At 35.6% G+C, this 25,272-nt stretch overlaps 1 protein-coding gene across 3 annotated transcripts in view; it reads left to right on the top strand.

Moving 5' to 3' along the window:
- Window positions 1-25,272, top strand: part of PRH2 (proline rich protein HaeIII subfamily 2) — a 72,611-nt gene that overhangs the window by 46,840 nt on the left and 499 nt on the right. The window contains exons 2-7 of one of the 3 annotated variants that reach the window (XM_019633582.1): window positions 1,092-1,165; window positions 7,267-7,297; window positions 19,272-19,393; window positions 21,715-21,747; window positions 22,594-22,632; window positions 24,847-25,195. In XM_019633582.1, the coding sequence (XP_019489127.1) occupies window positions 1,156-1,165; window positions 7,267-7,297; window positions 19,272-19,393; window positions 21,715-21,747; window positions 22,594-22,632; window positions 24,847-25,154 (543 nt within the window). In that variant the 5' untranslated portion in view covers window positions 1,092-1,155 and the 3' untranslated portion in view covers window positions 25,155-25,195. The remainder of the gene's footprint in view (window positions 1-1,091; window positions 1,166-7,266; window positions 7,298-19,271; window positions 19,394-21,714; window positions 21,748-22,593; window positions 22,633-24,846; window positions 25,196-25,272) is intronic. The other 2 variants (XM_019633584.1, XM_019633583.1) reach the window with 2 other exon arrangements.

Raw genomic sequence — 25,272 nt, 5'->3', positions numbered from 1 at the left:
CAAAATGTTATGAGTTAGTTAATACTATTTCTCTTTTATAGATTGTGAGAATGAGGCTTTGAGAGGTTAATCAGGTTGGCCAAATTCCACAACTTGTAAGTGATGAAGACAGATTTTGAAACCACATCTGACTTCAGGGCACAAACATTTAACCCCTACATGCTATTCCTTAAACCAAAGGCAAGCTTTTTTTTTTTTTAGGTGCATTCTTTCAATCAAGCATTTTCCTACTGCCTACAAAATAGTAGGGTTTTTTTTGCAATTTTCCATAGAAAATTGATAAAGTAGCACTTTCTGTCGTTAAAAACTTGGTTCAGGCCTCCAGCATGTGACATAACACATGTTTTTAGAGAGCATTTAGTTTAGCTCTTTCAGTTATTGCTCAAGATCAAAGAGATAACAAATGGAGAAGCCAAGTCTTGAGTTCATGGAAATCATTAGATTTGACCTTTTGTGTTTGTGCAAGAAAGCCAACTTTTTTTTTTAATTCCCTAAGTTCCTTCCACTGAAGCCAGTTTGTCTTAAATTTGCTTCCAAGTTGCCCCAACAAGTGACCCTCTCCACAATTTCCAACTCCCCGTTTCCAATATTTTTGCTAAGGGAATCCGATGTCATGGATCTTAGCTTCACTTCTTATCAATTTCGTATGGGCTAAATTAGCTACAGTAAAGTGGATGTTTTCTGCATAGACTCTCGCCCTGGTCCTTCTTAGTGATTCCTTTGGTTCTACTGACAAATCACAACATTCTCTTTAGATCCTCCCCCAAAGCAGTTCCTGTATCATCAAGAAATTACATATGTATTTTCTTAGTCTTTCATTTTTTTTATCATTCTCAACACAGTTAAGGGAGAGAGCAGAAGCCATATTATCATTTGAGAAATTTAATAACATAGAACACAGAGAGACTGATGATAAAATCATGTAGAGAAAATGTTCTGGTTGAAGCAACCCATCAGGTAATAGGCTGGAGCCCTTCCAGTGTAGCAACAAAATATATTGCTCTTTACGAACTGTATGAGAAACCTCAAGTTTCTCCAGGAGAAAGGAGAATATAACTCTGATTTAAAACTGCATTCTTTATTTCTTTTAGCTACTCTGCTGGCTTTGAGCACAGTCCTGCAAAAAGTTTAAGACCAAGAGTGGTTAAGTCCAGTATGGTAACAGGTATGGTAAAGTTTTGATAACCACACATAGACAGTCTATCCTCAGTCACTTTATTATTATTATTATTATTATTATTATTATTATTATTAGTAGTAGTAGTAGTAGTAGTAGTATTGGCTTTCCTTTTTCCTAAAGTAAACAGAGAACAAGCGGTGACAGAACTAGATTGATATATCAACCCCAATTCCAGAAGAGCAACTCACTAGCAACAATTTACTCAGCAGATCACTTGTAAACCATGATTTCATTTCATGTTTGTTCTTTAAGTCTATTGATTCTCCTATCAATTACTTAGGATGTCTATGATTCTAATCACTAGGACAGAATAAGAACCAATACAGAAGTTTCTCTTTTCCCCTCCCAAGAGTCATGCCCTATTAATTTATGCCCTATATGGTACTGAAATTTTAGGGAGAGATTTGGCTTATTTTGAATAGTATTTCTAATAGGTAGTTGTCACTTTGCTCAATAAAAATAGCTTTATACAATCTTAAGTAATTAATTCAACCCAATCATTTTTATACAATGTCAGAAATATAGCCTTCTTCAATCTATTGACTTTAAATTAGGATGTATTTATACAGAGGATACAAGAGAAATGTGGCATTGTCCTCAAGGAACAGACATTTTTCATGGGAGAGTAAGGCTTGAATACATATAGTAAGGTAGCATATATATAAATTCAACATTTTGCTGCTAGACTGTATGGTACAAACAAATGATATGCACCCCCATGTACCTGAAGTACAAAGACAATTATTAAGTTGCTAGGATCAAATAAAAAGAGATTAAGAAGGGTCAGATGAAATGAGCAAGAGTACACTTGATTGGGTGACTTTCACAGCTATATTTTCAGTTTTTATAGTATGTGTGCTATCAGAATGAATGTGAAAAATGTAGTGCTGGAATAGACTGATAGTAACTAATGTATTACTCGAGACTCTCTACCTTATGAATTCCACTATTTTAAAAGGTTATACCGTTTTTTAAAACATAGAAACAATGCAATATAATCTAAAAGTTAACCTACTTCACAAGTTAATCTCAAGCATCATTATAAAGTTTTCAACTAAATTTTAAAATTATATATTTAGGTCTTATAACCCACTTTTTTATTCTTACTACTTTACATTGATTCCTTTTTGTATAATGCATCATTTGGCCTTATGTTTTCTTTTACTGTTATGTATTACTCAAAAAGAAATTTAAAATAGGAAGCTATGTTAAGAAAAAAATGAAAGGACTGTGAAAATGGTTGCAATTGATATCTAGAAATATAATGATGCATTGTATAAAGGAGATGGTATAAAAGCTGTACTACCAATGACCACAGTGTGGCATCCTAGTATCATGCATGACATTATAAAACTACACCTAGAAGCAAACTCACAATGTAATAAAAACTAGCTCGGTTTCCAGTGCCATCTATTGAAAGTAGCTTTCAATGAGCCTCAAAATGAGTTTGCATTTGACACTATTATTCATTTTCTTCTTTTGGAAACTCCTTCTTGTTTTGGTTTGGTGATATTACTCTCTTCTAAATTAGTTCTTATTGTTTGTTTGTATTTAATCATTTTACTAGTTCTTTCTCCATCAATGGTTGCATCCTCCAGAATTTTGTAACCAAAATGTGTGTCAGCGAGGAAGTCTTATATACAGAAGTCCAGAGAATATATATATATATATATATATATATATATATATATATATATATATATACACACATATATTTTTTTTAAGCTGAGCCATCCTGCCACCTGTTGGCAGCTCAGTGGCTACTCAGCTCGGGCCGAGACTCGAACTGCTGTTGCTCAGAGCTCAAACTCTTGAGCGAGCTCTTAACCAACTGAGCCACTCGGCCAGCCCCCAGAGAATATATTTTTATCTATCCTTTACTTCAAGTTCAAGGGACACAATCCAGCCAATATTGATTTCATAAGATAATGGGTTTTGACCATGTCCTGTTGGGGAGTCCACTTCATAGTCGATGTAGAGGCCTGAGCACCGCATTGTATTTCTGAAGCTGATGTTGAATAATATAGTATGTCAACTATAATTATATATATACATATAGTCTCGGGACATGGAGTAGAGAGCGGGAACGGATTCAATGGAATTGTAATAGATAAGCATGATATCGGGGGTGGGAGGGCAATAGATGGGGTGAGGGGGGTTGTTACTTTGTGAGGGTGAAAAGGGTAACTATTGCATTGTTCTGTACACCTGAAACTAACAATAAAAAAAAAAGATAATAGGTTTTGAGGAGTGAATACCTTCTCTTCGAGTTCCAGCCATCATTTAAGGTTTTTGTCCCTGAGGCTCAGCGTACAAGATGAAGAGGGTGGAGAGCATCCCCTCTGAACCTTCTTTCTCAGGCTCATCCACAGCCCTCAGTGCTTTTAGCTCCTTCACTGACCCCCACTGGTTTCGTCCTGTGCCTGGTCTCTGTGAGTGGGCATTTCCTGCCCTTTTAGTGTCTGCTGTTGAAGGGGTGGGGGTGTTGGGGAGAGAAAACGGCCTTGGAGCCTACATGTGGAGGTGGGCAGAGACTATGAAGAGAAAAACAACTCAAAGGGAGGTATTGCCTTAGGTCAGATTTTTTTAGAAGCCAAGCCTGACATGAGAATGTTTTCAAAATATTTATTGAGGAGCTCTCCCAAGAGTGGGTGAGGGAAGCAGGGTATAGGACAGGAGATAAGCAACAAAGTGGTCCTACAGGGAGAGTAGCTTACTCTGACCCACAGAGAAAGCTCTGGGGCACCAAGTGCTCCCCTGTTAGTCCCGCCCAGGCCAGGAGACCAGCCTCCTGTACCCTCCTATCAGAGTGGCTGCTGAAGGCAGTTATCTGGAAGAGGGGGCAGCTGTGAGTGCTCGCAGCCAGTACTCACAAGTGGATGGTGGGGCGCTGGTCATAGAGGGGATCAGGGAAGGGCATCCACAACATTTACTGCTTGTTACCTTCAGCTGGAGGTTCTGAGAATAAATATCTCATACTTTTCCACCACAAAGATTAACCCTTGCTAAGATGCTAGGGCTAGATAAGGATCTATCTTTGTCTCACTATTGAGTCACATGAAAAAGAACCCCATTCAAGTATGGAAAACAAAAAGTAGCAGCATTACAGAGCAGAAACCTGGCAGATACCACCTTAACCAAGTGACCAAGGGAATATCATCAGTACAGAGACATGGTGCTAACTAGTGCAGGCAGAAAAGCATTTCGCCTCCGTGGTGTTCTGTCCAGAAACCCACAACTGCAGCCTAATCATAGGAAAGCATCAGATAAACACAAATGGAGGGGCATTCTAAGTACGAAAATACTTGACCTGTACTCTTCTGAAGTTTCCAGATCATGAAAGATAAGGAAAGAACTGAGGATCTCTCACAGATTAGAGACTAAGGTGATAGCTTCATGCAATATGTAATCTTGCATTGGATCGTGGAATAGAAAAGGAACATTAGTGGAAAAACTAGGGAAATCTGAATGAAATCTGTAGTTTAGTTAAGAGCTTTATGCCAATGTTAATTTCTTGTTTTGATCATCATACTGTGGTTATTTAAGATGTAGAGAAGAGAAGCTGTGTAAGGGTATACAGGCGCACCCTGCATTGTCTTTACAAATATTCTGAAATCTACAATTATTCCAAAATTAAAAGTTTTTCTTTAAAACCTTATTTCATTTTCTTAGACTCAGAAATGTGGCATTCGGACAGCGGTGATAAAAAATCTTGTATACATGCATGAAATAACATTCCTTATGGACAATGACAAATAAATAACATAAAATAATAAATTATTTATAACTTCTATGTTATATATTCAGTGAAGTGAATTACCAAAATTAAGGACACAGATGAAAGAAAATTTTATAACATGTGTAACTCTCATAAAAAGGATTGTAAGCTGCTTCCAAACTTTAAATTCCAATTCTGTTACTCTCCCTATCAAAGAAAAATAATGTTTATAGAGAAAAAGGAAAGTGAGTTTTAAGTTAAATTTAATACTTGGTTGAGTCTATAATTCTATCCTTTTTCTTCCTTTTCCCTTTAGAAAATTAATTCATATCACCATGCAAGTTTAATTTTTTTTTAATTTTCTATATTAAAAATTGTTTTTACTGTTTTTTTTTGTGTACAATGTTTCCTACTCTATGATGTAATGACCAACAGGGGTTACTATTTTCATACATTAAATTTCATTTTTTATATTGCCAAAATGCCATAGAATCATTATAAAAAGTATAATGCTTCCTGGTATTTATTAATTACTGATAATGTTTACTTGCATTTTAATAAACAGTTTGTAACCTAGCTGACCTCATGGAAAGCAGGAGTATTAGTCCTGTAATGCTGGTAAAAGTTTGATCTGTGCTTCTTGAATGGCAGTAAGTGTGAATAAATATGTGCAGTGTGCAAAACTTATGAAAACAACTGATTTATGTAGCTTAATGCTCATATTATATATAATTATATATAACCAGAATTAAAGTATCAGAGACTTGGGATTGCAAGGATTTTTCCTGATTTAATTATTCTCTCTAGCAATACTTTGTCTAATATAATATGTATTTTACTAATTTATCCTGTTTTTATTATATTTTTCACCCATCCGTGAAAGAAAGAGCTTTTGTTTTGTTCTGTTTACTATATGTTGCCAGTACTAACAACTCTAGCATATGCAATTAATTTCAATAAATATTTTTAGAAATTAATAAATGAGTAAAGAAATGAATTAACACTATATACACCTGGTGATCATATACAATTTAGATTTCCCATACCATATTTCGAGTAAGCTTACATTTGAAATTTCTAGTGAGTAAAAAAATTCATATATGTACAGAAATATTTTGTTAATTCTATATAGAAGTGTAATAAAACTCTATTAAAATAAATAAGCATAAATTGAAACATTTTTCCTTATTGTGTAGTTTCCTGCCTCCAATTTATTTTTAATATATGTATTTCAAATATACACATATATTCCAAATGTATATTTTGAATATGTATTTCCAAATATGTATATAAATATTTCGAATATATATGTTCTAAATATATATATTACATATATATCATATATCATTTATATCAAAGTATTAGGTTGGAACTGGTCTAACAAGCCAGCTTATAATTATACTTTAAATATACTTGTGTACAGCTTTATAGTATTGTACTTTTAAGACACGATTTAAGGAAAGAAATGAGCTAACAGAAGGCATAATTAAGAAGACTATGGACATATGATTAAATTGATTAGATTGCTTGTAGAAATACAAAAAAGGTAAAAATCTCATAGTTACTTTTTTCTTTGGGTATGTGTCATGGATATACACAATCTTTTGAGACAAACTAGTAGAGTGATGGTCAAGACTCAAGTCAAACCAAATTTAGACCCCATCCTGGCAAACAGCACTCTAAGCCACAATCTATCTTTACATCTATTGTTCTGAGGATCCTTGTACAAAATAAACAGATAATGATGGTGCTGTGAAAAGCTGTGGTACCTCTGGGTGTGGCCTCAGGTGTGCACATCCTCCTTGGTGACCATGGGGCTTCCATTCACCTCCACAATCTAAGGCATAGGTAAGTATCAGGCAACATGAACCCCTCATCAGTTCTTTAACTCTCTCATCTTAAAATAACTTCTGTGTCTTTTGTTTTATATTCTTCTAACCCAGACCCATACTTTACATCCAATAGAATTTAGTTAGAATGGTCTAAAACAGGCCACTTTCTCCATGATGTATAAAAGGGCATGTCATCTTAGAAGAAATTGTTATGTATACGCCACCTGATTTTTTCATTCATTCATTCACTCATTTACTTATTCATTCATTCATTCAACTAACACTTACTGAATGCCCACAATATGCCAGGCACTGAAAATATAGTGATGGCCAGATGCAACCACTTTACTCACGTAGTTGATAATTTTAGCAATGTTCTTTATCCTTCACTAAGTAATCTGGACTTTTCCTTTCTTTATGTTCCCTACTGCTCTCCTTCCTTTTCTAAGATAACATAAATCCCATCCCATCTGAGAGTTGAGGTAGGTTTTTAACACTTGTTTGAATTATTTCCTTCTCTGTTTTTTTTCCCCTAGATAACGGATGGAAAGATGGGTTCAGAAGCAGGTATTATTGAGTTTGTTTGTTTGTTTGTTTGTTTGTTTATGACTCACCTCTATCAAAATATTACCTTCTCAAGTGTTGTTCTTAAAATCCATGTGTCATTAAAACAGCATCATCTATATTATAACTGTGTGTTCAATTCATTGTTTTAATTATTTTTGAGTTCTAAGGGTATGGGAGTAACTGGATTGCAAAGCATATGGTTTCTGCTGCCCAGAAGAGGATCCTTGGGAACCAGTAAGAGATGCCCAAAGTTCCTGTAGTCTATGACATCTAAAGGATTTGAGGACATTATCAGACCACACACAAATGTCAATTTGATCATTGAAATGCCTGTAAATAATTCTGAAAGTTTAACATGCGATACAGGTTTTTTGTTTCTGTTTTGTCTTGTTATGTAATTGGTGTTATTTTAATCCTTCATCTTATATTGATCTAATCTTTTAATGTTTGCTTTGGGAAATATATGAAAGAAGCCCAAGAAACTGACATTTATTAATTTGCTTAAGTTAAAGCATGTAATAGACTTATGAGATCCATGAAAATTATTCCTTATGATGTCAACTTCAGTATGATGAATTTTTCCCACTTGTGTAATTTGAAACATTAATTTAAGAAATATTTGATGAACACCTACCTTTTGCATAGACATGCTCTGTAGTATGGCTTGAAAATGTATTCATCACATGGATAGTAACTTGTATGAAGTCTCAGAGAACAAAGAGATCCCTGGTATAAACAATAGCTGACTATCCTGGCAAATGTTTGAATTTGTTTGCAGTGGGAAAGAATGAACTCTAGAAAGATGAATTGCACATAAATATTTATCAGTATATTTCTTTTACGCATTTTTAAGGAAAACTTCTTTGAATTCTAAAATAATTATCTTTGGTTAATAGGACATTATAGGTATGTACCAGATAAGAAAACCAAAAGAAAAAAAAGAAAGAAAATTGTATTTACTAAAAGTTAGTGGCCAGACTGCATATAGCTCAGCATTGTGCTATGTTGCTCAAGACTTGTATTCAGTGTACTTCTCTGCAAAGCTGCAATCCTGATTTTGCTTTACTGAGTCAATTAGGAAAGAGATTGTTGAATTCATATATATTGAAGTGAAAGTTAACTTATAGCTGAGGTGATGAGATGAGGCGAATCTTGCTTTTAGTCTCTAACTGGCCCCAAATATGGTAGACTTGAGACATGTTGAATTTTGAAGGGTAGGTTGATGATAATGCTAGCAAAAAGTTTAAATTAGTTTAGCTATCAACAAACATTTTTTAAATAAAATATATTTGATTTACTTTGAATGCAACAAATTATACATACATTCACTCTCAGCGTAAACACATATTTTTAAAAATTACTGATAGAGGAAAACTGCCACCTGATTTACCCAGAAGTTACCACTGGAATGTCTTTGATTTATCATCCAAACAGGCCATTTTTTGTGTGCACTCATGTATATGAACAGTTCTAAATATCTAGAGTTGGTCTGTGTGCTTACTTAAGCATATGGTATCTATCATAGTGCATCTGTTGTTCTGCAGCTTCAATTTCTCACTTAACAATATGTCTTGAAGATAATCCAGTGTCAGTTTATACAGAGCGGCCTCATTTTAAAAATTGCTGCTTAGGATCTTATTCTGTGGGCATATTATAATTAATCCCACCATTTACATTGTTGTAATTTTTTTGCTATCTCAAATAATTTTAGGGAATATGCTTGTATATAACTGTTTTATTATTTTTTAGTTTTAGGAAGGCCAACAGATCAGGAGATGGCTGCCATTGAAAGATAGTTCATTATACTCACAGTTCCCAAAAGAAGGAGGTGCCCTTTGCATGGGTGCCACATGGGGAAGTAGGGGTGTGGTTCAAGAAGCTTTGATCTGAGGTCCCCCTTACTTGTTCTCTTTAATGCTGCTCTTAGCACCATATATTTTCTCCATATCTTTCAATCCCACTGTAAACCACTGCTCACTTCGCTGATGGACAGGGACAGCACCAGGACACCCTGGGTATCCTCCCCTTGATTTATTACTGTTTCTTTCCCCAAAATACCATGTAAGAAGTAGGTAGAAGTCAAAAAATTCTTCCCCTTTATTCTCTTTCCTGATGTACACATTCATTGAAACTAAAAGTTTGGACTAGTTAGAGGGTATTATAATGTAGAATAAGAAATAGTAAAACTGTACTAAAAGTAATTTTGACCATGTCCTAAAGAGAAACACCTAGGAAGTTAAACTCCTAAGGGAATCCCTTCAGGGGATTCTAGTGACTTGGCCAAAATGAGACAAACTTTTCATAAAACAAAGTTAAGGTATTAGAACGCACTCTAAGTAAGGGAGAGTACCATCTTAAGGGTCTTAGCAGTGTCTCAGAAGGAAGGATTCGGAAGGGGGCGGATATTAAAAAATAGCCTCAAATGCTTTGAGGGTTTTTCAAGATGGGAAACTGATTGAAATTGAGTCAAGTTTGTGGCATAACAATTTAGGAGTGGTGGACATAGTGAGGTGAGGGTCTTGAAACAATTCTTCCTAAGTAAACATTTTAAAAAATAAACTCTTTGCCCAGGTGACTAGCTGTGTTCTAAGAAAACTGATTTCCAGGAATTTCCTGAAGTACACTGTAAGGGAGGAAAAAGTTTTCCTTTACTTTCTTAGGGTCCCTGGCTGGGTCTGAAAATTAAACTGACAAAGACAGATTAACAGCAGAAAAGCATACACATTTTATTAAATTTTTACATGCACATGGGAGCCTTCACAAGAGAATGAAGACCTGGAGAAGTAACCAGAGCAGGAAGCTTTTATACCTTTTTGACAAAGAAACAATAAATTTGTGAAGAACAGAAAAGATGGAGGGGTTTGGGCAAGAAGTAGTAAATGGTGAAGAAGTAACTAGAAAGATGGGGTAAATTTAACAAGGTTTTTTTTTTTGTACAGATTTCTCAGCCTCAAATTCAGACCTGACCACATTAGCGTCAGCAAATTGATATTGCATTTATTTTATTTTTAAATCGAGCTCACAAAATAGAAAGAAGTTAGTGAAAACTTAAAAGTAGAATGCAAAAAGAGTGTCCCCTTACTTGTATGTTCAGGGTTCCAAGAACAATGACAAAATATTGCTAGTTCTTTTGAGAAATGTATAAGCAAATAAAAAATAAAACAGATAAAAATATGAGGCAGATTATCATAAGTGTTGGGCAAAATCTCCTATGTAGTATGATATAGTAGTTAAAACCATGGACTCTGTCTGGGTCAAAAAGTCCTCATGTCAAATCTCAGCTCCAAAATTTACAAGACAAATGTAATCCATACCTCGATTTATTTATTAATATCAGAGTAATAATAGGACTTAGTTCCCAAGGTTGTCAGGACTAGATTAAATAATGGAATGTCTGAAAGAATTGACACAATGCTGTGGACATCAAACCCAGGTTTACTAAGCCTTAGCTATCACCAGATACTGATTTTTAGTCTCAAGGGCAAATGGACACTGAAACAAAGGTCATGACGATTATCAATTCTAAAGAGCAGAGGGTGAAAAGTACAATTACATCCGGAAGGAAGGCCTGCAATTAAGAAACAACGGGGTTTAATTATCAGGTGAAAGTGGGTAAATGTCAATGATGGGTACAGGTGGAGTTAAGACACTCCTTAATCATCAGATGCCAGAAAGGGAGGTGCTAAGTGTTGACTGGAACTAGACTTGTGGTCATGGCTAAAAGCCAAGGTCACCATCAGGCAGGAGCAAAAGAGGAAGCAGGAAGTTGAGGCAAATTGTGGGGCCGCCCTCTTTCACTGTGTCCGACTATAGCTTGCTGGCGAGGGTCTTCTTTTTTATTAACATTTTTTAAATATAAAAAAATCATAAAACGTTTAAACAATACAGAATGATAAAAAAAAGGTGGTCTTACTCATCATCTTCACCACAATTTCATTTCCAGAAAAAAAAATCACTGGTAAAATTTTGTTTTATTTTAGATATTTTCTGAACACAGCATGCTTGCTCTATCTATATCTATACATATAGATAGATATATCTATATCTATATCTATATACATAGATATATAAAATAGATTGTATATGATACATATGTAACTATGTAGGTATATAAAATTTATATATAAGATTATATAAATAGCTATATATAATATATATTACATATATTATTATATGTAAAAATAGATACATAAATATATAAAATAGCTATATTATAGATTACATATAAATAGCTATATATAAAATTTAATATAAGATAGATAAATAGTATATAGATAGATAAGTATTATATAAGATAAATATATACTATATAAGATATAATATATATAATAGGTATATAAAATATAGATTATATATAAAATTGCTATATATAACATATATAGCATATAGAGAGGGGGAGAGAGAGAGTTATTTTTTTTCATATATATAGAAATGGGCTCATACTAAACTTTTGTTTGGATATCTTGTCATATGCATACCATATATAGGTATATACCTACTGAATTCATTTTAATGATTGAATTGTATTCCATTGTATTGGTGTCCATAATTATTTAACCAGTTAGGTCACCAATTATATTTTTTCCAGTATTTTGCTGTTGCAAACAGTGCTGCGATAATTTTTATTTATTTATTTGCCTACATATGCAGCAACACTTACTGAATAAATTGTAAGATTGAGATTTCTGGATAAACACCAGGTCCACTTTGATAGATCATACAACTTACCTCCTAAAAATTGTATAAATTTGAACTCCCCAAAAATATAAAGAGAATAACTGTTTCCTATATCTTTACTAACATAGTTTAAATAATTTATATAACATACACAAACATATCATCTAAATTACTAACTTACAAGTAAATATATTTTGTTGAAGTATAACATGCCTATGGAAAAATGCACACATTATAAGTATGCAGATTGATAAATATTTACAAAGAAACACACCCATGTAATTAAAATCAGCTCAATAAATGGTATATTAATAATTTATTACAGTGCCCCACAGGAATCCTTGTGTCCTTTCCTAGACAATACACTCTACTGTCCCTATAACACACGTATCTTTGCATAATGATTAGTTTAAGTATTTTAAAGTTTATATAAAATATAATAAAATAGTATGTACTCTTCTGAGTTAGGTTTCTTTCACTGAACATTTTGTATAAGGGTGGTAGTAAAATGTTCATTGTCATTGCTGTATATATTCTCTCTTATGACTCTATTTTAATTTATTATTTAGTCTTTTGTTGATAGACATATGGTTAGTTATAGTTTAGACTGCATTAAATAACACTGCTAATTATTGTACATATCACATAATGCACATATCTTACATTACTATTGTGTCTACACCTAGGACTAGAATTGCTAGGTCACAGAGTAGGGTATATTTAGCTTTAGTATAATAAATACTGCTAAACAATTTTCCAAGGTGCTTGAATCAATTTATACTCATCAAACTTTTAACCTTGCTGATTTAATATTTGGAAGAGGGTTTCACTTAGCTGCAATGATATAATAATATAAAAATGGATAGTGAGTAAGCAAGTAGCTGCAACGTACAATTCTTTAATTTTATGCATGGTTTATTAAAGTTTCTTGTATATTTTAGGACAGTCTGAAATTTATTTCCTTGTAAGTAACTATATCCACTTCTACCCATTACCTGCATACTTTTTAATGAACCCATTCATGACTATTACTATAAGCTTCAGGTTGTCTTTAAAAGTTTCATGTGTGGTGTCAACATTTTATGAAATGAAACAATTATATTTATAGATTTAAACTTTTAATGAGCTATTAATATAATTAATATGGACTTTTATTTATATTGATTTGCTCTTTCAGCCTACTTTGGGCCTTCTTCAGCTAAGAAAAAAATTTTTTTCTTCTAATCTAACTTTGATTTTGGCTTCTGTGCCAAATTATCTACATGTTGATTGCTCATCCTCTGTTCTTTTCTTTTATTTAATCACAATAAGGCCAGGAAGATTGACTAATTTTCCCAAGGTTATGGGACTAGGAAGTGACAAAATCAAGATTTGAATGCAGGCAGTCTGGCTTTGAATTCTTGACTTTTAATTAACCTTCTACTCTAAACTGCCCTAGACAGTTTAATTTATAGTCCCCAACATGAGTTATTTGGTTTTCTGATGAATCTCCTTTGTTCGCTCCTTCTGCCTCCGCTGTGGATTTTAATTTGACTATTATATTTTTAATTTCCATTAATAGATCCAGTTCTACGTTTCTTTTTTAAAAAGATTTTATTGGGGAATCAGGGAAGGGGAACAGACAAGTTGCTGTCCTTTTGTTCTTCAGTCTAGTTGTGGAGGACGTTGCTTCACTGGCCCATGTTGGTATTGTGATCATTGCGCTCTTCCCAGCTGAGGCAGATAGGTCACTGGCCATTGGACAGCAGCTCACGGTAGCTTATGGCAGCGCACTACAGCCCCACTGCAGCCTACACTGTTGCCAGCGACTCACGGCAGCCCAGCTCCGGGTCAAGCTGTTGTTCACCATCTTAGCTGTTGAGGGCGCATTGTCACTGGCCCTCATGTGGGATCCGAACCGGGGCCCTGCTGCTCAGAGCTCGCACTCCCAAGCCAATTCTTAACCAACAAGCCACTTGGCCGGCCCGATCCAGTTCTACTTTTATCGTGTCTTATTCTGTTTTCTCCTGAAGACCTTCTGTTACTCATTCACGACGGCTACTGTTCATTCTTCACCTTAACTGACTTCTTAGTATTTTCTTCTTCTGTTGATGTCACTGAGACCTTACTGGTGACTTCTTAGTCCCCTTCCCACCCTGGCTCCTTGATTTCTCCCATATTTTAACTCTTGGTTTTCTCCAGGGAGCCTTTAGCTGTCTTCTTCTTTAGGCCTTTCTAGCCTGATATACATGTTGGGTTCTATCTCATTCACAACCATAGCTTTAAGTACCTAGATATTTGTGATTTCCAAATATTTATCTCTTCCTAGGTCTAATCTTGACTATATAGCAGTATATTGATTCCAGTAATGTTTGTTCAGCACCTATTTTCCAGGTACATGTGAGACACTAAATGTTTTCACTTGGATCTTACACAAGTCACCTTAAACCTTAATCTCATCATATCTTCCTCCAAATCTGCTTTTATTTTTTCTTTGATTATCTATTTTGGTGAATCCTAAGTCCACTCATTACATCAAAAAAAGAGAAATTGATTTCAGAAAACTGTACTTACTTTACTTTTAATTCTATCATATTTATTCTACTTCTAAAATATATCTTTAGCATTTCTTTTTCTTTATTCTAATTAGGATTGTCCTAACTCCAGTGCTCACTATGTATTTCTTGGGGAATTGCAGTAGACCATTCTTCTCAACACAGTTACCAGTGTCATCTTTCTAACACAGTAATCTAATGATCTTACTTTTTTGTGTGATATTTGTTAATTGTCTCCCATTCTGTAAGTATAATTTTATACCACCTCCTTCGCATGGCACATAAGACTTTTGTCATATGGTTTTATCATTTGGTCTCTGCTTGTATGTCCAGTCTTTTCTCCTTCCACTTTAACTGTTTTTATCTCTTAAGACACTATCATTCAGAAATAGCAAACTTCAGTAGTTCCCCCTTATCTATGGTTTCACTTTCCATGGTTTCAGTTACCTGTAGTCAACCATGGTCTAAAAATATTAAGTGGAAAATTCTAGAAATAAACAATTCATTAGTTTTAAATTGCACAGTGTTCTGAGTGGTGTGATGAAATCTCACACCGTCCTGCTCCATCCTGCTGAGATGTGAATCACCCCTTTGTACAGCATATTCATGCTGATTATGCTTCCCACCCACTTAGTAGCCATATTAGTTATCAGATCAATTGTCATGGAATCACAGTGCTTGTGTTCAAATAACCCTTATTTTACTTAAGAATGGCCCCAAAGTGCAGGAGTAGTGACGCTGACAGTTTGGATATGCCAAACGGAAGCCATAAAGTATATATAAGTATAGGGGGAAAGAAAACAATCTAGACGGGGCTCAGTAATATCTGCAGTTTCAGGCATCCACTGGGGGTCTTGGAATGTATCCTCCTTGGATAAGAGGGCACTACTGTATGTTCAATCTTCCGAATATGGTATGTCCTCTCACACTGCTCTGTTTTTGTGCACATTTCCTCGTCCTAGAATGTGCTCATCATTCAGTCAGCCCTCTGACATTTCACTACAATTTTACTACTTGCGTCGAAATGCTATGTTCTCTGTGAAGTCTTCCTTGATTTTCACCAGCAGATTTGGTGCTCCATGTACTGCTTCTCACTTTGATTTGTATGCACTGGCCTAAAGAAATATTTGCATTGTGATCACTTCTGTGTATAAGTTTTAACGTGAGGTTGTAATTTTTTTGTGGCCAGAAATTTCATCTTTGCAATACAATGGTTAACATAGGCCTGGAAATGAGAAGGACTCAATTTCTTATGCTGTGAAAGAATGAAAGAGAAAGATGTGTAAAACTGACACTGGTATTGGAGGCATATAGAGTGTGAGTTGGTAAAGAAAGGGTAAATTTTGAGGGAAAGCTGACAAGTCCAGTTTTGGAGACTTGAGGTACTTGAGAAGGTCAGTTATAACAATTGAAAAATTTAGGGCTGGCTGAGTGGCACGATGGTTAAGAACTGGCTTGGGACGCCAGAGGGCCCCGGTTCGGATCTCACATGAGGGCCAGTGACACTGCCCTCTACAGCTAAGATGCTGAACAACATCTCAACCTGGAGCTGGGCTGCTGTGAGTTGCCAGCGACGGCGTAGGCTGCAGCCCCTGTGGCAATGGGTTGCCATGGGCTACCATATGTAGCCAGCAGCCAGCGTGAGCGGCCAGCAGCCGCAGTGAGCGGCTGTCCAGAAGCCAGAGACTGATATGCCTCGCCTGGGAAGAGCGCAATGATGGTGCCAACTTGGGCCAGTGAAGCAACGTCCTCCACAACTAGACTGAAGAACAAAACGACAGCAACTTGTCTGTTCCCCTTCTCCCAATTCCCCAGCACTGTTCCCATCCCCCCAATTCCCCAATAAAAATCTTTAAAAAAAAAATTGAAAAATTTAAATGATGTCTCTGGTTTTATAAACTAGAGCATGAATAGGTCCCTAGTAGCAAAACAAAATGTAATGATTGAGCACTCACCATCTGTTTGATAGCAAAACTCCCAGCTTGTATTTCTTTAGGCACCAGTTCTCACTACTCTACCTTTAGGAATCACAATGATAAGGGTCATTGCTCTTCTTTTTAGTCTCTTTGTACTAAAACTGGGACACAGAGGTATGTTCTTGAGGCTAGAGAACGCTGTCACCATAGACTTTTGAGATTGATTAATCTAGGGGATATTAGCATGGCACCTGAATGACAAGCTGGGGGACTGGTTTAGCAGCTGCCTCTGCTGAAGACTGGAAGTATTCTGCACAAGTCAGACATTCTTTAAGGAAAAAATATCCCAATCCTCTAGCTTACCCTCAATCAAGGAAACTTCCTACCAAAAACTAACATGGACTCTCAAGTTGTAACTTGTTAAACCCCTTTGTACTGAAGGAGTAGTGGTTTCAGAGAAAAAAAAAAAACATTATTGAATCCATTCTCATGTTGTGGCCCCATATTGCAAGATGGCTATTAAACTTTAAGGGGTTGTGTCTGCATTTCAGGCAGTAAGAAGGGGAAAGGCAGTAGTACTCTGGAAGTAGTCTTTCTTAATAATACCACTCAAAGAAAATTCAACTAACTTCAGATTGTCTGGAACTGTGCCATATGGTCACACCCTGCAGCAATAAGTCTGAAGATAAATATTTTTTAGCTGGACACTTTACCACCCGGATTATATTGGGGCTATGCAAGCTAACTGGTAAAAATGGACAGTGAATAAACAATTAGCAGTATCTTCCTTACCTTTTAACTAATAAGTTTATTTAAAACTGAAGATTTAATGAAGCAGACAAAAATTTTTAAGTATATAAAAAGAATCAGGAGATTTATTTTCACAGACATCAAAAGAAAAAAGACTTTACGAGGCAGGAAATTTATAGTAATAAAGAAGTAGTGGGTATTCCTATTAATAGAAATCAGAAAGATGGAAGAGAATAAGAAAAACTTTGCATGTAAAACAAGACCTACAACGGTACTGATGTCTAACATGTGTTTAAGGCTCTTGGTGGATATCCAGGCAGTGCCATCCATAAAAGACATACTGACTCAAAGTTCAGGAGAGAACTCAGGCCTTGGATTTAGATATAGTATCATCATATAAGTAATTGCTAAAGCCGTGGGTAGGATGGGATTGCCTCAGGAGAAACAGTCAAGTGAGTAGATATTAAGATCCAGAGAATAAGTTGGAGAACAAGATGAAACTTGGGAGAATATCTCACTTTTCAAAATTTGTAATGATATTTTTATTTGGGTGTGTGTTATTTTATATCCACCATTAAATGATCAGTTCTATAAAGGCAAGGGCAGTGTCTATGTTATTATTATTATTAAGTATCTACCACAGAGATGGAAGCCAATATGTACCCATTAAATACTTGCTGAATGAGCTAATGACTAAATGAAGAAAGAAGAGCCATTGAATGAGAGTAAGAAGATAAATAACGAGTAGGAGAATAACCTACTGACAGAAGTTTTGTAGAAATCATACAAAGAAAGAAATTCAGAAAGTATATGGCAGTCAACAGCGTCAAAGGTATCAAGAGAGAAAATACATACTGATATCAAATAAGTTAAACTATTTTAAAAACTAAATTTATATAAACAGTACATAAGTTAATACACATTAAGCACTTAGAACAATGCCTGATACATAATAAGTAGTATAAAGTGCCCTTATGAAAGAGACCCCAGACAGCTTTGTTTTCCCTTCCACCATGTAAAGACACAGGGAGAAGGTGGCCACCTATGACCAAATCTGCCCGTGCCTTAATCTTGAACTTTTCAACCTCCAGAACTGTGAGAAATAAATTTCTGTTGTTAAGCCACCCAATCTATGATATTTTGTTAGAACAGCCTGAGTGGGCTAAGACAGATGGCAATCTAAAGGAGCATCAGTGTAACCTCGGGTGGAACTCCTCACTTCATTCACTAGCTAAGGAGGCCTACTGAATTGTCCTTGGCTAATATTGGAACAGAAAAATAATCTGTCCACCTTGAGTTTAGTGGAGTCTGCAGATATACAACAAAATTTAAAGTTATCTAAAATAAATAATTATAAGAAATTACAGTATTTTATATTATCTTCAAAATATCCTCCTTTTAAAATCAATAGCTCTTTTTGTACCTTCCAGAACTGTACACACAAGATTGCTGTTTGTTCTATATAATTAAGTAAAACTAGCATGCTTAGCTATACTCTTTTTTTTTCTAAGATGAAACCCTTAATTCACACAGTTATTCCTTGTCCTATATTGTTTTCTCATTCTGATCATTTAGTTTTAAGATTCCATCGTCCATACCAATCGTGAACTCAATCATGAACTCAAGTGTATTCTGAATAACTGTAGTCTTTGAGTCTGAGGATAGTTTTAATCTCTTACTGGCAACTGCTTTAATTTTTCAAGCCCTATTAAGATAACTTATACTAATCTTTCTCGACGCTTTGTTGTTCTTTCATCCCGTGATTATATTTCTGTTATTTTAGCCTTTCATTTCATGATGACTCTGTTGGCTCATTTCATAGGAAGAGGGCCTGAAATAATTGACATTGGACAACTTGAACAATGTTGGGTAGGTTAGTAAAACAGAGAACCACAGTTCTGAACTAAAGATGACTAGTAGTTGAGGAGGAACAATTCTTTTAAAGAGCGTGACCAATTTATGGTTGTCCATTGAAGAGCTTGACAAGCCCTTAAGCCCAACAGACTGGCTGAGGCCCAAATAGCAAATCAGATATGGGAAAAAGCTGTCCAACCCATGGGCTTAAATGGTGATATTGTTCTCTTTGGTCTTATAAAGGAGTGTGTCTGAGGTTCCTGCAGCATCAAGAGAGAGAGACACCATGGCTTCTACCAAGATGCTTCTGCTCTTGCTCTCGATGGCCTTGCTGGCCCTGAGCACAGCTCATGACATCAATGATGGTAAGAGGGGGGAAATAAGGATTCCTCAAGGGATGACGGGGTTAAAATTTATGGAATAAAGTAGAGTTGAACTGTCCCTTCTCAGAGATTAAGTATTTCATTTTCAGAGACTAGGTAAAAAAAAAGAGAAGGCAACATTGGTTTCTATTTTGCACTAATTGCAAATATCTCTGACGACTCGGGCCTCTGCCAGCATCTTCTGCTGTTTTTAGAGATATGAACTTTCAGTTATTCACTCGCTGTGAAACAGGTCATCTAAATAGAGTGAAAATTCTATAGTTCATTTAGATATCTCATTTCCTTGACATCAAACACTTGAACATTTTGATTAATTTTTTGTTTATTTCATTAAAATATTCACCTAAGGCAGGCTCTATTCATTTTTTTCTCTCCATTACATTACTTACTCTTTTTAAATACTTATAAGTCTGGTCATGTAACCATTTGGCAAGCATGTATTTATAGTAAATCTAGGGAGTCCTAGAAATAGATAATATCAGGCAGTAATGAAAGAATTTATATATAACAGAAGAGGAAGGCTAATATTTTATCAACCTGTAGCTCTTTTAAATAGAGAAGATAAATGGAATATCTTAATGGTACCAAATGTCCAGATACAAAGTCAAAATCCAGATAATCGTTTAAATAACTGCAAACTTTCAGATACCAGACTTCTTGTAAAACAAACAGTTAGAAGTTGGAATAAAATTTTATTTTCTTCTGAAATATTTTGTCATTATATAGAAGCAGCCCAAGTGAACAAAGTAGTAATATTAAACAAATACATGAAATTCTAATAGGTTATTTGAGTTTTAACTTGATGCCATCTACTGAGACAAAGTTGCCGTTCATGGGGGAGGTAATTCTAAAACGGCAATTTCAGATTTCCCTGAAAGATGTGTAAGCTTTAATAAGCACCCATGAAAGGGTAGTTTATGATAAAATTCTTTGTGCCTCAAAGCCTAACACTTCATGATAGTTTGGATATGAGGTGGGAATAAGAGTAAAACTCTAAGGAAAGATTTTTTTTAAAGTGTGCACTGGGAATTTAGTCTATGCCTGGTCTTGTACATATATTATGTCATTGGTATTTACCACAACAATTTGAAGTAGATATTATTATCCATATTTTACCTTTGAACCATAATTTCATAGTTTAACTATTTCTTAGAGCTTATACAACTAGCAAATGATAAAGCTATTTTATAGATTCAGCCCTATCAGATTTCAAATCTCATGACCTTTCTACCTCATTTGTGACCTATTTTAACTTTTCCATCATCTAAAATGACTTGAAATGGACTTAAGTATGTTGAATATTTTCAAGCTAGTATCTCTATTCAACACAGAAATTCCTTTGTTCCATATCTCTGCTTGTTCCCAAATGGATTTCCCTCTTGACATCTGTTCCCTAACTCACCCACTTCTCAAGGTCAGCCTTACAGTCTAATTAAGTGCAGTGCCATGTTTCTCTGAATATTTCATAGAACATTTATTTATCAAAATGTGAGTAACGTTCAAGTAAAAATATAGCTTAAAATATTGTTAAATGTAGGATGCCCGCAAACACCACCAAAACAATCTGCTATGAGGCAAAGATGAGTGTATCTTCACTTTGGTAAGAACAGTGCTATTTTCCCTGTATAGTGCCTCTGGGGAAAAAAGGCAAAGTTGGAATCTTTAAAAATAAGTTTTGGGGGTCTGGTTTAAGGAGGGCTTTACTACGAATAGGTAAGATTCATGTTTTAAGAGGTTAGGAGGGAAGGGTTCTGAGTCTTGGAGAGAAAACAATTGATGCCACTGAAAAGGTGAGCAGATTAGTATTTGTTTAAATAGGTTTGTGGCAAATTCCTGAAATAACAAATAATTATTTGAAACATTTACCTTTATGGGCAAGAATTTTCTGGAATAGTAAAGTCTTGTTAGTGTAGACAGTAAGTAGTACTGTTGTAGATGCTTTCAGTTCTCAAGTTTTCTCTGTTGCAAGATGTCACATAATCTTTATTCGCTGCAATCATTGTGGCTCTCCATTTCATTACATATAATGCAGAACCAGTAAAATATTTGACACCCTTTTTATCTCTGCTTCAGAATCAATGATCAGGTCTAGTGTTCTACTTTGGGAAATGTTGGTTCATTGTATCCAAACCTTTTATTATTATTATTATTATTATTAATATTAATTATTACTATTATTTCTCTTAAGCATTTTCTAATTGCTTGTATCTAAACTTACTTGTCTTTGTAAAAGTGTATAGCTGGGGTCTTATCAAATCATATTTAAAATTTATCTTCTTTTTTTTTTTCTTTTTAAATCCTAGGTACTGATTCTGAAGACCTACCTGAAGAGCCAGGTAAATCCTTTTTCAAGGATGTGTTCCTTTCTTTTTTTCTTCAGAACCTATCATACTTTTTACTTTGCTTGGTGTTTGTCTCTTAAAAACTCTCAAAATTGAGTCTAGAGAAAGGCAAAAAGGGATAACAAACCCCTAAGTTTTAGTGGTCCTCAGTTATCTTTTTAGATATGGGCCATTTCCTTCCTTTCCACATTGGAATATTCTGTGTCAGATATATAAATAGTGTCTCAACATCAGCAGAACATGGCACCCTACTCATTTGTAAATCCTGTTCTCTAAATCCTTCTACAACCAAAGACGAATGATTGAATAACACAAATCGCTTACATTTGTAAGGGCAATATCTCCATTGACATTTAACTAATTTGAATGCAATCATAAAGATACTCTGTAATTAATATAACTAAAGTACTTCTATTATTCAATCAGCAAGTTTACAATTGCACCTTATTTATTTACTGCACTAATGCCTCATTCCTTTGTTATCAAACCTTGATATCTGTTTAAATGGTAAGATGCCTCCGAGTAGAAGTTTAAAACCATTACTAGCTTTACACACTCTAAATGAAAAATTCGAAGTCAGTTTTAATGACAAGGGAGGGAGTGTGTGTAGGAGGGAGGATATAGAAAAGACCACAGTACATGAGAGAGCTAATGAATTATAAGTTATGTCACCAAAGAAGCAGCAGAATTGAATAAATGAGTCAACTAAAAATTTTGTTGCTTAAAGAAAGCCTTTACATGCTTAATGATTTTCCCCAGTTCGTGACTTAATGATCCTTCCTCTCAGGTTATGATGTCATTGTATACATTATATATTTTTTTGTTGTTCTTTCTTTGAAGAAGTCCCTCAAGACAAAGAGGAAGAGTCCCCAGTAGAAGGTGAGTTATTCTGAATTCAATCGACTTATTTACACTTTTTCTAAATGGATTCTAGGAACCTCTGGCCACTGTTATAATCCAAAATTTCTACACTTTTTACTTTAATTTAAAAGAACATGCTTCACTTCTAAGATGTTCTTTCTCAACCATTCCATATAGTTTAATCTTATTAGTTCCATACTGCAGAAGGAGCATAAAAGACCAAAAAAAAAAAAGGAAAGAAATTATTTACTTTAGATTTAGATTTTTTTTTTAAGATTTTATAGGGGAATTGGGAAAGGGGAACAGTGTTGGGGAATTTGGGAAGGGGAACAGCCAAGTTATTGTCCCTCAGTCTTAGTTGTGGAGGGTGTGCAGCTAGCTTAGCACCAAGTCCAGTCACCATTCAGCCGCCTGGCAGCAGCTCACAGCCTATCGGCAGCTTGTGGCCATTCAGCTCAAGATGCCATGTTCAATCTTAGTTGCAGGTGGGTGTAGCCACTATCTCATGCAGGAGTCAAACCAGCAACCTTGTTGTTAGGAGCACGTACTCTCACCAGCTGAGCCATCCTGCCACATGTTGGCAGTTCAGCAGAAGCTCAGTTTGGTCATAGTTCACTGGCCCATGTGGAAATCGAACCGGCAACCCTGTTGCCCAGAACTCACGCTCTTAACTAACTATGCACTCGGCTGGCCCTGCTTTAGAATTAAGAGTTCTCTCAGGTCTAGAAATTGTGGTCACTGCTTTCCTTCTGATTTTTTTTCTTGCCTAGGTTACCTGGCCTTGGCTATCTTTCTAGGGGTATGCCTATGAGGATTCCTGGGGAGGGAAATGCTTTGACTATCTATATTCTCTACCCCAATATTAATTCAATAAAATTTAATACTTAACAATAACCAGGGCAGGGTCTAATTCTTGGTACCAAGGATTCAAAGGTAAATATCCTTAAGGAACTCAGGATGTAATGGAAGATTTAGCTTGGACATAATGATGACCACTATCAGAAAAGTGGAAAAAAAGGTATGATGGAAGCTCAGAGCAGGTGAGAAAAAGGAAGGCCTCCCATAGGAGATGCCATGTGATCTGGACCTTGGAGAGTGGAGGCATGGAGGGGAAGCATAGTAAAATGCATGCCTACATCTGTGCATATAACATATTGGGGCATCAGGAAAGTCATGACACATTTTTGCATTGAAAAACATAGAAAAATACGTCATGACTTTCCCAACTACCCAATACTATTTCAATGGTGTGGGAACACTGAATAATTCAGTAAGGCTGAAGTGAATGTAGGAAAATAAAGCTGGACATGGGGGTTAGTTTCAGACTGTGAAGGGTGTTGTGAATTGGAAGCTGAATTTGTAATTTACTCTATGTGCAACAAAGAGATTTTTGAATAGGAAGGTGACAGAGCAATTTCTCTGTTAACCTGGCAACAATGAGGAGTAAGCAGCTTGAGAGCACAGACTGTGCCTTTTAAGCCTGAAATCTTAGTTTCTGACATAAGGCACAATATAGCACATGGGCACAAAATATGTGTTGAATTCATAAGAGAATGTTTGTAGAGTGATGGCCATGAGATCATAAAGAAATGATTGAAAGTTAATGCAACAGATGGTGAGGGCTGGGATTCAATTATAGGTGCCATAAATTTGCAAAAGGAGACAATATAAGATGGGCTTTATTTATACTTTGTTTACAGACTTAACAATTTGTAGAAGGTGATAGAGGAAAAGGGAAAGAGGTTTTTATGTGATTGATCTGCTATTGAGAAGGCCAGGGTGGCTGATAATTTCCCTGGTCAATAGATTTGTGCCAAGATTTCATGTACACGAGTATCTATAGGTAGACACAGCGACTCCATCTTGTGGTTTCTCTCAGACATCATGAAATAGCTAATGGTTTAGATGATTTCATACATTTCATGGCAAATTCAGGATAGATGGCAATATAGAATAGTGGCATAAACATAAAAAAAAAGGGAGAGCAAACGGTGATGGGATGAACAAGAGCTGCTAAGCTAAGTAATGCATTCTAAAGAGGCCAGGACTTCTCTGCCCCTTCTCTTCTACGCACCAGGCCCTGGTCACTATCCAGTGTCATTCCAATCAGTAATGCATTACTCCTAACTAAATTTAGGCTACAGTAGGTTCCATACTTGCCTCATTTAAGTTGATGGCTAGCCTTTCTCTTTCCTTGTTTCTTTCTGAATCTGTGTTCTCTCGATTAAACAGATCCTGAATCACCTAAAAACTCCTTGGCAGAATTGCAAAATAAACCTCAAGGTGAACATGGAAGTCAGCATGGCAATAAGACCAAAGATGGGGAAGAAGACCACGGTCAGCAGCGTGAGCGTCGTAGCCAGGAGGAACAGCAAGTCCAGGAAAGCTTATTGAGAAGAGGTGGAGGAGATGGCCAAAGAGGCCAAGGTGGTCAACGTGGCCAAAGAGGCCGAGGTGGCAGAGGTGGACAGGGTAGATCTGGCGGCCAGAGAATCCAGCGTGGAAGAGATGGCCAAGATGGTCAGCGAGGTGGCCAATGACAAGGAAAACCAACTAACGATGGCTTCCAGTGATTCCTTAGGTATAATTGCATTTTTATTCACTGATCTAGTGAATTTCTCCTTAAATGTTTAACTCTTTGCTTTTCTTTCTGTTCAT

The sequence above is a fragment of the Hipposideros armiger genome, unplaced genomic scaffold, assembly GCF_001890085.2.
Source record: "Hipposideros armiger isolate ML-2016 unplaced genomic scaffold, ASM189008v1 scaffold_1345, whole genome shotgun sequence".
Lineage (NCBI taxonomy): Eukaryota > Metazoa > Chordata > Mammalia > Chiroptera > Hipposideridae > Hipposideros > Hipposideros armiger.
This window is presented reverse-complemented; position numbering and strand designations above follow the sequence as displayed.